Genomic DNA, 15,497 nt, shown 5'->3' with positions numbered 1-15,497 from the left:
ACAAGTGCAGACGAGTTTTCCTTCGAGGCTGGGCACAATGACTAAATTCTAATCTGTATTTCCCATCTTTAGTCCCAACAGCTCCCCACTGAAGAGGTGAGTATGGTCTTCCTGTCATGAGATGTGTGACAATTAAACACATTTTCCAAATGATGTTTTCCCAAATGATCATTTAACAGATTTAGGTGCATGCTCCCTAATTCTCTAAACAAAAATATCTTCTGGTGCTCTTAAGCGGCACAGACATACAAATATATACAACAAGCATTGACCTTCTTTCTTAAATTAAACACAAATTACAAAAGAAAAGGAGAAAAAAAGAAGGGTTTATTTGACCCAAAGTACAAATTAATTGTCAAACAAAAGAGATAAGCTGGGCCATTAAACACAATTAGACTTAATGAATTAAATGCAACTAACATAACAATATCATCAACAATATCATTTCTCCAGTTGACAAAACAAGTCAAGACCAATTCAAACACAAAGGGGGAAACAAATAAATAGATAAATCTTTAGGATTTGACCCCTGATTCTTGACACTGAAGCACTAATTGGCAGGAAGCATTTTACAGGTGTAGCTGCTCAAGGAGGAGCCTGTTTTTAGTGGAGTATTTTATGGGTCAAGACCCTCCTAAGGGTCCCAAGACGAATGTGGGACGATTAATAGCGATGATAGACAAATAACCTCTGCTGCACAAATATATACCCACTTTATAAAATAGTTAAAGCAAGTGAAAGGTTTGGAAGGAAATGTTTCTTTGGTGAAAATGCAAACCATAGACATCCATCTCCATCTTAATGCAACATCCCGAGAATCCCAAAAAGTTTAACGCTCATTCCAATTTCTTCTTCCTCTTCTACTTCTCTACACACCATAAGACGTGCAGCTGCGCAGCACCTGGTCATGGTTAACACTCTGTTTTTTTGGGCATTTCCTGTTTTACTTAGACAGTTACTTAACTCTCTGTCATCACAGATGTTCCTTCCCTTCCTGCCTCCTTGTGGTTGCTGCCCCTGATTGCTCGCCCCGCCATGATGCATCACACCTGTGCCTCTCGTGTTCAGCTCCTCTGTTTCTTTTCCCGCTCGGCCAGAGACGTACCAGCCTGTCTTGGGTTTTTCATGTTTTGTTTCTTTTTTTGGATTTCGTGAGTATTTTTTATGTAAAGAGTTTGTACCTTTGTCTTGGGTCGTGCATTTGAGTCCTGCTCAGGTACACGCTTATGAACAGAAATGTGGCTGACTGATTGTAAATGATGGTGGACTGAAACTCCTCTAAGCTGGAGCACAAGGGCAGCACACCAGACACTGAAAACTTACTTTTGCGCCTCACAGATATGTAATATTGACTCATTTTCCTCCATAAACAAATAGACAAGTGTAATATTTCCCATTTCACTGGGCTCTCTTTGTCTACTTTCCGGATTTGTGTGCAAACCTGCTGCTGTTTTTGAATCGTTCTCATGCAGAAATGTTTAAGCAGTGATGATTGCGAGGAGACGTGAATGTAATTTCCAGCTCTCGTTGCGTAAGCGAGCGGACGCTGAAAAGGCTGAGAGCCACTCCAGCGAGCACGCTGACATTTACATATCAGCAAGACGCCGTCGTAAATACACTATCCTCACACACAGGGACAGACTCCTACACAGCGAGGGAAAAATTATGCATTCACCAAACCTCCATCCTCTTCCCACATAATCCATCTCCCTCTGTCAGGGCGCGGAGGTGATGTAACAGTCGCCTGTAAACAAGCCCAGCGTGGTGAGGAGGGGGAAGAAAAAAAAAACATTTTTCTAAAGCTTGCATGTGTTGAATGTGCAGAACCTCACAAAAAAAAACAACAACGCACTAATACAGACAGAGAAATCTGTTTTTGTTTGTTTTAATATTAAGTTTCACCGGAGAATTTGAGCTTTCCGCTTTGGTCCCAGACATAATAAACAAACCAAAAAGGGGAGCTTTTCATCAGGGCTTGTTGATGACAATATCTTTGGGAACGGCGAGCCAAAGAACAAGAGTGTGTGGGGGGGAGATATTCACGAAGCCATGGGGAAATCTTAATAGGCAGTAGGGGGGGTAAAAAAGAACATTGTGATATTTGAGATCTACGCAACGTCGAGCAGAAGAGCGGTGGTTTTACGGTGAGGAAAACTTTTTGTGTGTGGGAGAAAGCATGGACAAGAGGAGGAGGAGGACCAGGAGAGAGGAGGACAGGTGTGGAGTGTTTGTTCAGGAGAGCTCCTGTCGCACCTGCCGCGACACTCCTCTCGTTCTCGACACACGACGACGCAAATTCATGTGTTAGCGCTCGCCGAGCTGTTCTGGACGAGACAAGATTTACGTCATTGGAGGAAATTGAAACCCTTAACACTGTGCAAGATCTTTTATTTATCCGGCGTCCTTTTATTCCAGCCATGTTTGGTTTAATTGAAGGGAATTAAAAAAAAAAAATATATATATATATATATATATATATATAAAAAAAAAATCAACTCTTGAAAATTTGCATCTGCAAAAAAGAATAAAATAACTCTTTGGCTGATTTGTAAATAACCACGTGTCCTTTGTTTTTCTGTGTGTGACATATGTATGGCCGCGTGCAAGGAACAGACAGTTACAGGATTACTGGGGGAAAAGAAAAAATAAAAGAGTGGACAGTCTGTTCCAAAACAGAAGAAAGGGGAAAGAAAAACAAGCAAAGCGGGCGGTTAGAAGGGTGCCAGTAAGAAAGGATGAGAGGAGGAGGAGGAGGAGGGGGACAAGGAATTCAGGTCCCAAAGTTATTTTTAAACTTCCCAAACACCGAAACATGGATTTGTACGAGAGCAGAGCCGGGAAACGGAGACAGGGAGGTTACACATGCACACATCTGGTACCAGCTGTCAGGTGTGTCATCCCGTGCATGAGCGTAGGTAGGTGCATCCCTCAAAACACATTCCTCTCTGCAGGATCTCAAAACCACACTTTAATGGGGATGTGATCCATCTTCTTCTGAACAGCGCGTCGCTCTGTGTTTTCTCAGGAGCAGTTTAATGTAAAAATGAAGATTTAAAGCAGAGGAGAAGTTCAAATTAACGTTTCCCATATATATATCACACACTTCCACAAATATGCCTCGTGAAGATCAGATTTTAATTTCAGCAAAATGGGGAACTGAACAACTCGACGTCCTCTTTTTGGGATCTAAAAATGTGTCAAATCTGGTCTAGGGGCGCAACAACTTTTAAGTGGCTCTGCATATGTTCATTTTTGTGTACTCCACTATAATCAAGACATGGTGCACATCGGTGACATGCGGATCCATACTGAAATTTGGATACTTCTGATACCAGGTCTCAAATCAAAATATCGATACTTCAGTCATTCAAGGTGATGTAGGAACACAGTGGAAAATAACGAAACTATTGAGTTGCGGCAACACAACAAACCTTGTGAAACACCTCAGGTTAAACCACAACAAAGAATATGAGGCATTTATGATGAGGAGGACAGAAGAGGAGAGTCAGAATTAAGAAGATTTCATTTTACAGTAGTTGTTAATAGTTAAACAATTGTTTATTTTAATGGTCTTAATATTTTACTTATTTATTTTTTTGAATTTTTGGAATTAAGTGTTTAAAACAGCATATTTTGTATGATTGTGTCCTCTGTTTGGGGTTTCTTTTGTTTTATTAGCTTGGCTATATAGTAAATTAGGCCACTACCTCAATTACTTCTGACTTTTAAATAAATTACTCTTTTTTTTTAATTTTAGGTTTACCAGACACATTAGTAAAGTATCGCTATGTGTATCGCCGATAAAAGCCTGTATTTTAACTCGGTATCGGCTTGGAAAATAAATCGGTGGTATCGAACATCAATAGTGCACGTGAGGAACAGAAAGCGTGTCATTATTTAAAATGACGGTAGATGGAGAAGTTAACTGAGTTTCATACAAACTGAAATAAATACAGGGTCACCAATTATCGTCTTGGTGCACGGCGCTTTACGCAGTGTGCCGCCAGACTGTTCTTATCAAATGAAGACGTGGACGGGAAGTGAGTTGGGACAAAACACACGCACACACAAAAGGCGGGAGGGAGTGTTGTGTGTACGCAAGGCGCGCACACACCCTGCCATTCATGTGTGCTTTGTCAGGGGCTGTTATGAAACCACCGATGTCAATGGATGTTGTATTCCCAACTGCAGGCTCGTGCGACAAGGAAACAAGTAAGGCGCATAAAGGCGAATAAACAGCCGCGAGACAAGATCGGGTGCAGCAGTTATGGGCCTTCCTGAGAAGTCGTTACGATGCACGCGGTGCGGCGCGCTCTGCGTCACGGAGTATCACTTCCTCGCGACCTTTAGCCCCGGTCGCCTCCTTCGGGTGATGAGCGAGGTCAGGCTTAGCACGCACCGCCGTCGTTCCCGACGGGGTCAAAGGAAACTGGGTCACCTGTACCTGTTTGTTAGCGCGTAGACGTTTCAGCGACGGTGCCCGCCAGCCACCCAAGGCAGGGTCGCGCCCTCCCCTCTGGATCCCCCCCTCCACTCGTGCGTCTTCGCCCTCCCCTCACCTCCAAGGTGTCACAGAGAGCGGCCTTGTTCTAGCCCTCGCCTCCTTTCCACCGGACCCCCTCAAAAAAATCCCAGATATCCCTGCAATTTCCGGTGCAATGTTTATTTGGCGGAAAGAGGGCTTGTGGGGGGGTGGGGGGAGAAAAAAGAGCCTCACTCACAAACAGTTTGGGCCGCGTTGGAGAGTAAACATGTGCAGGAGGGGTAGGTGAGGCGAGCGGTGAGGAGGACTGAGCCTCATGTGTTCTGGTCCTGACACACACACATCCCACCTCAACAGGGACACAGCACCGCTCTGTTCAGGCCCCAACAGCCACAGTCTAATAAACCCCCCCCCCCCCCCGGCCGCCCCCCACCCCCGTCTGGGCAACGAACAGCGTCCTCTGCTGGATGAATGAGGACATGACACGAAGAGACGGGTTAGACCCATACACCAGGGGTCTTCGATGTTTTTCAGGCCAAGGATCTGATGAAACTGATGAGAGATTAAATATGGACCCCCTACCTACTATATGTGTTCTATATTAAACTAGTGCTATTTATAAATATACATTATTATTATTATTATTATTATTTTGCATTCAATATTAAGCTATTTAAATAATACACAGGTCCAAATATTCATGTTTTTATTTTAAACATGTGCAACAGAAGAGTGGCCGTGCTGGAGCGTTGTGGGGGAAAATGAAAAAGAAACGAATAAAAAATGTCTGATCAACTAAATATGTCGCGACCCTCCAGCAGTACTGCGGACCCCCTTTTGAAGACTTGTGCCGTAGAGTAGACCATACATGAAAGATAGTGATGCTCGATTCCAGCGAGTAAAATTCAGGCTGGTGTCGGCGAAACGTATCCGAATCCTATGATTAAATACAAGACGTCAGAGTAATTCATTTATTTATTTATTTTAAACTCTTTAAAAGTATACTGAGGTAGTTGTCTCGTTTACTTTATAGCTGAGCTAATACAACCAAAGAAAAACCAAACAGAAGACACAATCATACAAAATATGTGAAAATGCTTAAAAAACACTTAAAAAAGAAATAAATAAAATAATAAGAACATTAAATATATATAATAAATTATTGTTTAACTATTAAGAACTACTATAAAATGAAAACTTGCATCTTAATTCTGACCCTGTGTTCTCCTCCTCATCCTAAATGCCTCGTAGTGGTTTAACATGAGGTGTTGCACAACGTTTGTTGTGTTGCCACAACTCAGAAGTTTAGTTACTTTCCACTGTGTTTCTACATCACCTCGAGTGACTGAAGTATTGAAAGTATCGATATTTCAGTATCCGCATGTCACTAATGGAAGAAACTAGAACAAACAAATCAAAAGACTAAATAAATATGTTTCACCTCATGCATCATAACAACAGGATTGTTAACCTCCTATTCATCTTTTAATCAACACAAACTGTCATTTTCCCTTTTTTTTTCAACAACTTTGCATTTAACCTGCACCCTGTGCAATCTAACCATTTATCCATTAACCTGAGACTTTCTACCATTTACCTATTTAACTGTATTGACTGGATGAACTAACTAACTATTGTTAATAGTTCTCCATTATTTTTAGTTGGCCATTTCAACCATTTATATTAATATTATATTTTCCTACTATCCTTTCCACTATATTTTAAAGCACATAGCTTTTTTATCTATTTATAAACTAGCAAGTTATTTCAAATTATTATTCATTATTCTTTAGGCTTCCATTTTACTCTTCACTCACCCTTATCCACCATTACTGATAAACTAGCTAGGCTAACACGTAAGTTAGCTAGTGGCTTCAAATTTAGTTTTTGGTACCTGTTTCAACTATTTATACTTTACACTTAACATTTTTGACATTAGCTAAGTTATTTATAACATTTAAGCTAATTTTAAGCTAGCAGTCGTTTTAGTTTCATCCATTTATGAGTTACATTCTCATCAGCACATTAAACCAGCTGGTTTATCCATTACATTTAGGTGATTGATGATTAGCAGCTTAGATGTTTCCATCTACCATTTACCCAAATAAACCGCTGGCTTATCTTTAACATAGTGTACTAGTTTATTGTGTTATTGTTTTGGTATTTCCCTTATTATTTATTTAAGGCTTCAGTCTTTTCTCTATTTATCCTTTGCTTATGGTGAAAATATGGTTTGAAATCAAAATGTATTTTATATATTTCTTTACACGCCAATCCCTTCAAATCTGCCACTTCCTGGCTGGGAATCACTATCCTTGATGCCGATAGGTGCAAACAATAGTAGCATAAATGTAGCTCCACTCAAGTAACCCTGAATATTTCCACAGAGGTCGGTTTGTTGCTGAGACGATGCGCCACAGACGGGTTGTTGATGTCGACTCTTGACTAATGTACAACGAGGAAGTAGAACATAAATCATAAATGCAGATCACTGGTCTCTCTTCACTTTTTCCCTCCGTGAGAGCGGCTGCTGCGGCGGCACATGCACGGACCGGACGGGGGCACCTGAGAAGGCGCAAGGTGACGGAGGGGGGGAGTTTTCAGGAAGCAGGAGGGGCACGTGCAGGAGGGAGTCCGGCTGATTGATGGGAGGCAGGAAGTGGGGGCGTCTGTCTCTCCTGTGGCCTGCCGCCGTGTCTGGCCTCCTCGTCCGCCCCCTGCACCTGGACACAAATAGCCGCTGCTGGTTGTTTGCGCTGGCCGCGTCCTTCCCTTCGCTCCCTGCCATACCCAGACTCTGCAACCACTCACAGAGCCTGGCGTCCTCCTCTTCCTCAGTGAATAATGGCACTACGTATTTCTGTTTCCCTGCACAGTCCACCCTGTAGCTCCTCTTCCTCCTCCTTTGCTGCTGTTTTTCTTTGATCGCAGGGTCCTCTGATGTCTGAAGAGGTGTCACCAGCCTGGCCTCTCTGCCTCTGAGCCTCTCATTGATTGCTGCAGATGGACGCGGATCAGAAAACAGCTCCTGCTGTTTGTTTTGTGCATGAGGGCATTTCGAAACAAGGCCCCACGTGTGTGTTGAAACCCCTGATTTCGACGTGGCCGTCCTCCGTAGATCAGAGTCCACTGTACCACGCTGGACGTCCTCTGCACGTCCGTCGTTGCAACGCAGCGAACGCACGTGAGCGTGATGCGCTGTTTGTATGTTTGTGAAGGCGTCCGAAGCTTCAGTGGCGTGTGCGTTTGCAGGCAGCACGGCTCTGGATCTGCAGAATAAAGAGCGGAGCCGCCGGTGCGGGGGAAGGCTGGCCAAGAGCCCGGGCGGTCCGACGCTCCTGAACAGCGGCGGAGGTCGAAGAGTCGAAGAGGGTCTCGAAGGTCCAACTTTCGCTTCTGTGCTCCCGTCCATCCTCAGTAAAATATCCAAGGGGAGGGAGGTAGTTTAACTTTTGCCTTTGTAAAATGAGCCAAAATAGAACAGAAGTGAAGGGTAGAACATGAACACATCAGCCATAAAACACTAAATGAGCCTCACTCTTCATCCTTACAAGTGGAAGCTTGCGGTTGCCGTGACAACAACCACTCAACCTCTCATTGCAGACTTAAAAAAAAAAATCCTCCGGTCCATCGTCGGCTCCTGGACGCGACGGTTTACAGCACTGACTTTATTCTCGCTCATGTGGAATATTTCCTCCCGTCTGTCCGCAATCCTCTCTCTGCAGTGTCTCCTTCAGTTTGACTTTTTACACCGAGCTTCGGACGACACCAGTCTCTTCTTCCAAACAGTCCACCCACCTTCTCTCCCTTTCATCCCTTTGCCCTCTTGGACATGAAAGGCACCGGCCAATGCCGTTCCAACTCGATAAAATATGAATTAACAGTGAGTGGAGCACAAGAGATGTTAGTCATCTTATTTATTTATTCTCAGATTTCAAAAAAATAAATAAAATGCAGAACTTGTTCTATAACATGATATCTCCCTGGCCATATTGTAGAGAAATCCAGTGGTTTGGTATGTAGTATGGTTTGGTACAAAGTTTCCCCCTTATTAAGAGTTGGAAGAGAAGTTTGACAACACACTCACGTCTGTGAAGTAAATATTAGGATAATGTGATGTTGGTTGGATGCACGTCATGAGTGGAAACTGCAATAGTTCTTATCTGTACAAAAAAACATCCAGTCATATACTGCATCAGTCAGTAACATTATGTAGTATCAGTCCAGTTGCATCTTCCTTGTTTTTGTTTTTGTCTTTATATATTTTTTCACGTTTTAGTTTATCTGGTCTTTTTTTTTCTTGTTTTTTTCCTTTTTACAGCAAATTGATCCACGTTTGTTGTGTTTAAATGTGCTTTCTAAATACTCACACTTACACACACAAACTCACTCACAAACATCCCATCCTGCAGTTCCTCTTCCGACCTGAAGGGGGCGGCGCTCGGAGCGCTGCTCCGCTGAGAGGCGAGAAATAGCTGCGTGAACTAAAACGGAAGCACTTCATTGGTCCGCGAGGCCAGGAGCACGTCGCGAGCTAAACAATCAAGGTAAGCTCAGAAAACACTCCTTATAGATTTAATTGGCAGGTGTTGGTTTTGTCTGATAGTTTAAGGTTGTGCCGTGAAACCGTCCGGGTGGCGAGTTTTTACAACCAGAAGAAGAGGTTGTCGTTGGTTACGAGGAGGAAGAGGAAGAGGAAGAGGAGGAGGAGGAGGACGAAGAGGGCAAAGTCATACGTAACATAGATTAATGGAGGAAGCGAGCGGCCGGTAGATGAAGCTAAAGAAAATTACAAAGTTTATCAAATATTATTCATGTCTCAACACCTGAAGCTTTGTCGTTTCCTCATCTTGACATTTTTTTTAACAGTTGAGCAACATAGCCGCGTCAACAATGGCACCGCGTGCTAATGCAATTTACACATTTAAATCTAAATAAATGATAGTTAAAATAAAAGCAAACGTTGGTTTGACATTTCGTAAATAATGTTTACAAATGTAAAACAATTGACTTGTAAACTAACTTCTTTAATTGGCTGAGAATACAATGCGAGCATCTTGGTGACTTTAATTGATTATCAGTGATGAAACTGAGCACATTATGTTTTTTTTATCAATTAATCAGAAGATTTTTTAATAGTTTTCAGAGCTCAGTCAGAATCATCGTTTGGTTAAACAACAGAATTTAATTTTTTGATCACCAACTACTTGTTCATTTTTTCTTTTTTTCAAACAAAAGTCTGTAAATATTGATGTCTAATCTCTAAATTTGGTGTTTTTGTTTTAAAAGTAATTGTCATGATTTGTTGCAGTTTATTATTCATCTAAATTCCTGTCATGGTTGACAACTTGTAACATACCTGACATTATTAGAGACAACAACAGTCCTCTGCGTCTTTCAGTGGACATCATGGGACTTGTTTTGGTAAAAATGGACCCGGTGAGAGACAGTAGTCATAAAGACATAAAGTCCTGTTTGAATTGTGTGATGAATTACACATATGATGTTTGCTAATTAGAAATACAATTTTGAAAGTCAACAAAGTTGCAATTAAAGCAAAAAAAAAAAAAAAAGTTTAAGTCTCTATAAGCTGCTGAAAAACAAGATAAAGTTGTTCTTCCTCTTCTTGTCAAGTTCACGGCTACACCGATCAGCCCTAACACGCTGACCTACAGGTCACTGTCAAAGGTGATTACCACTGATTAACTTGTTATTGGGACACCTGTCAGTGGGCGGATTTTCCAAGACTAAGTGACTGGATCAGCGCATGTCCAAAAATGCCTGGTCTACCTGGCAGTCTGTAGTACCTGTAACAAAAGTGGTCCAAAGAAAGGAAAAGAGGTGAAGCAGAGTCGTGGTCTCACCGGCTCCTCTGGTCTGATCTACTGTACCTCAAATTGCTGAAATCTGGTTCTGACAGAAATGTGTCAGAGCACATAGAGCATCACAGTTTGTAGACGCAGACCAGTCAACATGAGCGTCAGAACTGGAAGGGGTGATTGGTCTGAACTATTCAGGTGGTGGTTCGTATAAATGCCAAGACCCAGGTTTCCTCAGAGGAACATAACGTCATGGCTGGTCGGTTTATATTGTCTGAGACAAGACATGTGGTTCACTGAGAGATTTTCACACAAAGCTAATTCCTACCTAATGATGTTCCTGCAATTTCCTTGACTTGGAAAGTTTAAACGTGTTCAGAAACTAGTTTCTCATCACTGCTGCACATTTCTCTGAAATAAAGCCTCACAGTGTCCACTAGAGGGAGTAGGAGCGTAAAGTAGTTACATCACTTTCGTTTCAAATTGGATTAAGACCAGCAGTTTGTTAAGATTGATTTCTAAGCTTGCGTAATTTTAACTGTAGCAGAGACTTGGAGAATCTTGTTTAAACCAGTTTGTGTGCCTGCTCTATAAATGAATTTATTTATTTATTTATTTGTTCCAGATGGCTCACAGGCTGCTGGTGCGTAGAATCTGGACGTTCTCCGTGAAAGATATTCGCCGCCTCCCCCCGACATCCACCACCGCCGCCACCACCACAGCGTCGTCTTCTTTTTCCACCTCCCTTCAGTCGGCCACGACCCGGGTCTCCTTCCTCTCCCCCTCACGCACTTTGCCTCGCGCCCTCCCTCACACGTCCCGCCGGGAAGTCTCCTTCAACGTTCAGGACAACGAGGACTTCACAGAACGGGTCATCAACAGCGAGCTGCCCGTGCTAATCGACTTCCATGCCCAGTGAGTGCAGCCGGGTGGGACGGTTTATTCGGAGGAGGTTGTGGTTATATGAACTGATGTTAAAAAGCAGCCAAAATTAGTCGTTTTCTCATTGTTCCCTTAAGACAAGAAACTGGCCCTTAGTGTCCTACGGTCCAGCCCGACCTTCTAGTCTCACATAAGTTCTTAAGAACAAATAAATCGAGTTTGAGAAAAATCTGAGATTTGATTAATCGGCGACATTGAAAAGACTTTTAATGATTGTAGGTTACGAACATCTTCCAGTCTAGTTCAGTCCTCGGTGTCAAGGTTCCGTCTGCACAGTTCAGTCAAAATATCCGTTGTTTGAAGATCACACTCACCTTTGGGGAAATAATTCGTTTTGCAGCTGTCTCTTCATTGGCTGGAATGTGTGTTATTAAAAATATATTTACACGTACACGGCTAAACCCTGGACCTGAAATACTCAAGTAACATGCAGTTACACAACAACCACTGTGTAGAGCAGGGGTGTCAAACATAAGGCCCGGGGGCCAAAACCAGCCCGCCAGAGGGTCCAATCTGGCCCGTGGGATGAATTTGCAAAAATTACACTGAAGAAATTAGCTGAAAATTTTTGACAAAATAAGAAATTTCACAATTGTTCATTGCATATAGCTGCACTTTTTTTTGCACTAAAGCAAAGGGAAACATTTGGAGTTGTCTTTATTTACCAGGTAATAAGCTATTGGGTAACAGGCCCCGCCCCCTTGAGGTCAACTTGGGCTGTATGTGGCCCCTGAACTAAAATGAGTTTGACGCCCCTGGTGTAGAGTATACAGTGTCCTATAGAGAGGCCCTCATCATCCTCACGGCTTTTACATGATCTGTCCCTTGAGTTCTATTTTAACCCACCGGCCTTTTTTCACATGTGACATTAGGAGGCAAGAATTTTATTTGCCGAGTGGGAGAATCTCAAATATCTGACCTGCATCAGCGCGACCGCAAACGTTTCCATCTCATTTATCTGGATCTCCATTAGCTTTGGCTGAGGCCGTCGCTATTCTTCCTGGAGTCCACGCCCAACACAGTTATCTTCACACTGCTAAACTACTCAATTACCCAAAGCACAACTCACAACACAACAAAACGACACAAAAACTAGTAAAAAACACCTCACAACACAACAAAACGACACAAAAACTAGTAATAAAACACCTCACAACAATAAACAGTTCCAGTTAGTAATAAAAATAACTTTATTGATCAACACAGGGAAATTGTTTTGTCCAAGGATAACAAAGAACGTACGTGAACCAGACATAGACATAGGAATAAGAGTCAAAAATAAAAATAAAATAGTCTTAAAAAACTAAAATAGAATGAGGTCGTAAGTTAGAATTACAAAAAAATATACAGTCTAATTTACAGTCCTATTTACCTGGAATATACAGCATTTCTGTACAGATATGAGATATATAGACATTTTAAAGTGTCTCAGTCCCACAGTTTATCAGTGCGGATCCAAAGTGTCATAGTGTGACGTTATATAAAGCGTCACTAACACCAGAATGTATTTCTTAGTATAATTCATAAATGGTCAGATGGTCAGTTATATATTTACTGACATTAGAAGTGATTCCAGGATGTTACGTTCATAGTTTCGATCTCATAAAACCATTTAGATTTACACAGTAGCCTCAGTTAAACATTAGCAGACACACAAAGAGACGTTTTAAAGAACAATATTTGTTGTTTTGTTGTATGATACTTCCGGGCAGGTTGTCCCATATCAGCACGACTCTATAAATGACATTATTTGTCCATCAGAACTAAAAGACAGATGTTTATATATTGGCAGTTTAGTTGCTGGTATTTTCCTAATAATAACAAGTAATGAGGAAATAAATCTGTTTTTTACCTCCAACCAAGCGAGACAGTTATTTGTCGGCTAAAGACAACAGAGTAAACGTCATTCTGCTTTATTCTAACAATCTGCTGTTTATTTATACTTAAGCTCTAGACCAAACCTCTGAGAAATGATCTAATTGTGTTAAAAAGTTGTTTGTAAAATATTTGCATTTTTCGTGAATGAGCTACAGATACACAGAGACGCTCCATGAGATCATATTCATATCATATTTATTATATTTAATGACTGAAAATCAATAACAGCGGAGCCACAATTGTTCCTGTTTCCACATAGTCCAGTGCAGCTGGACTCTCTATTCGTTATCAGGATATGAATCTGACGCGCTTGTTTTTTAATTTTATTATGGGGTTCAGAGTAAAAACACACAAAAAATATGACAATTTCAACTCCACGACTCCATGAGTGAGGTAGTTGTTCTGGCATCCAGGCTACAATACAGTTTATTATTAGATCTGTGATGGTTGTCGTCACCTGTTAGGACCATGATGCTCGATAATGACAGATCCTGACAGAGGTGGTGATAGATGTGTGGTTTCTAGATGACTATCGGGCCTTCGAATGACACTTGTGAGCTTTTAGTTACCACAAGGGAAGTCGAGAACACAAAGTGTATTGCTTTCAAGTAGGAAAATCAAGGGTAAGTCGAGAGACGTCTAGAGTTCAGCAGACTAACGACCGGGTAGGAAATGGAAAGACATAATGAAAGGACGAGGTTGTTGGGGATTTCCTCAGACGTATTTTAGAAATGTAATATCCAACTCTGTAGCAGCGGCAGCAAACATGACTTAAGAACTTGGATATTAATAAAAATGTTCGCTCACAAGGACGTGGTTGTCACAAGAGGGAGTTGGTCTTATGATCACGACCACAGTTGATGGCAGCAAATGTCATATGTATTATAGCTTATTAATCTTCTAAAGTTGAGTCAGTAGCGTTTTTATTTTATTGTACTATTAAAAAAGTGTATATTACAGTGTTCATGACAAGTTGAGAGAGGAATTAATGCAGTAGATTGATTAAGGATGGATTATTTTACTGTGATGATGATAAATATTGTAGAATAATCCCACACTAGTCGTGAAACAGGTTTTAACAATGCATGCTAATGTGGAAATCTGGGAACATTTACAGCTCGGAGATAAAGAAAAAATAATTAAATATTATCAATATGAAATTAAGTGACAGGGCAATTACAGTTTAATTTATTTTGACATATTTATTCATATTTAAACATATTTAAGCTGCTAATATCTTTAATGTCAATAGCGGTGAGATCGGTTACCGTAATAACTATAGTCTAGGAGCAACCTTTTTTTCCTCATTCATAAAAAGCTAAAATTGGGGCCATTTTCGGGGACGGCCTTAGCCGGGGGACAGGTCACCGAAAATGGGGACTGTCCCCGGAAATCAGGGACGCCGGGACACCCAAAAAAAAAAACCTATACAACTGCACAAGTGTAATTGTTCTGCCGCTTCGTTTTTTGGACCTTTCCACCTTCACCGCGTTTAGAAGCGCTACGTTGAAAGTCTTCCGGTCTGAAATGAATAAGCCGGTATACCCCCCCCCCCAGCCTTGTGTACTATTCACTGACTCTTCTGGTTGTGTTGTTTTTAGGTGGTGCGGTCCTTGCAAGATCCTCGGGCCGAGGCTGGAGAAGGCCGTAGCGAAACAGAAAGGCCGCGTCGCCATGGCGAAAGTCGACATAGATGACCACACAGATCTGGCAATCGAATACGGGGTGAGACCTGTTTAACTTCCTCTGAACCGTATCGTAGAAATTTATTGTTGTGATTTACAGCTTTGATAAAAACCTCCCAGGAATTAACGCGTCTTTCACGTGATCTGCCCTCAGGTGTCCGCTGTTCCGACCGTCATCGCCATGCGGGGGGGCGACGTCGTCGACCATTTTGTGGGGATAAAAAACGACGACGAGTTGGACAGTTTCGTCAGCAAAATCATTGGGCAGTAAACCAGCTGTCCACATACACTCATCCACCACTGAGCTGCTGTGCTCTTTGAATCTGACACCATCTGCAGCACTTGGGCTAATTCTAAGCCGGTTTTGCTTGATAAACAAAAAATCTTGCCACAATCTCAGCTGGCAAGCTTCCAAACACTCACACCCATCTCTAGACACTCTGCTTCTTCTGTGCATTATTGCTTCTGTCTCTTATCTTATTTTTTTTTGTCTAGAGATGGGTGTGCCTCCATTACCCTTTAAGTTCATGTGACATTTTTCTCGAACAATGTGACGAATATCTTTTTCATACTGCTACAGCTGGTGTGTGAAAGTCTGCAACAACGCTCTTATACTGTGTAACATGAGGGATGAACTTGTGTAGTTTTAGCGGCGGAGAGGATTTAAAAAATACTCGATGACGGTATTAC

At 41.8% G+C, this 15,497-nt stretch overlaps 1 protein-coding gene across 1 annotated transcript; it reads left to right on the top strand.

The window, feature by feature from the left end:
* The first annotated feature begins 8,895 nt into the window (after positions 1-8,895).
* Positions 8,896-15,225, top strand: txn2 (thioredoxin 2). The gene is made up of 4 exons (XM_047572533.1): positions 8,896-9,030; positions 10,928-11,217; positions 14,724-14,847; positions 14,962-15,225. The coding sequence occupies exons 2-4, from the start codon at positions 10,928-10,930 to the stop codon at positions 15,076-15,078; spliced, it is 531 nt and encodes a 176-aa protein (XP_047428489.1). The 5' UTR covers positions 8,896-9,030; the 3' UTR covers positions 15,079-15,225.
* The last annotated feature ends 272 nt before the right edge of the window (positions 15,226-15,497 follow it).

Source organism: Mugil cephalus, chromosome 20, assembly GCF_022458985.1.
Source record: "Mugil cephalus isolate CIBA_MC_2020 chromosome 20, CIBA_Mcephalus_1.1, whole genome shotgun sequence".
NCBI classification, from domain to species: domain Eukaryota; kingdom Metazoa; phylum Chordata; class Actinopteri; order Mugiliformes; family Mugilidae; genus Mugil; species Mugil cephalus.
This window is presented reverse-complemented; position numbering and strand designations above follow the sequence as displayed.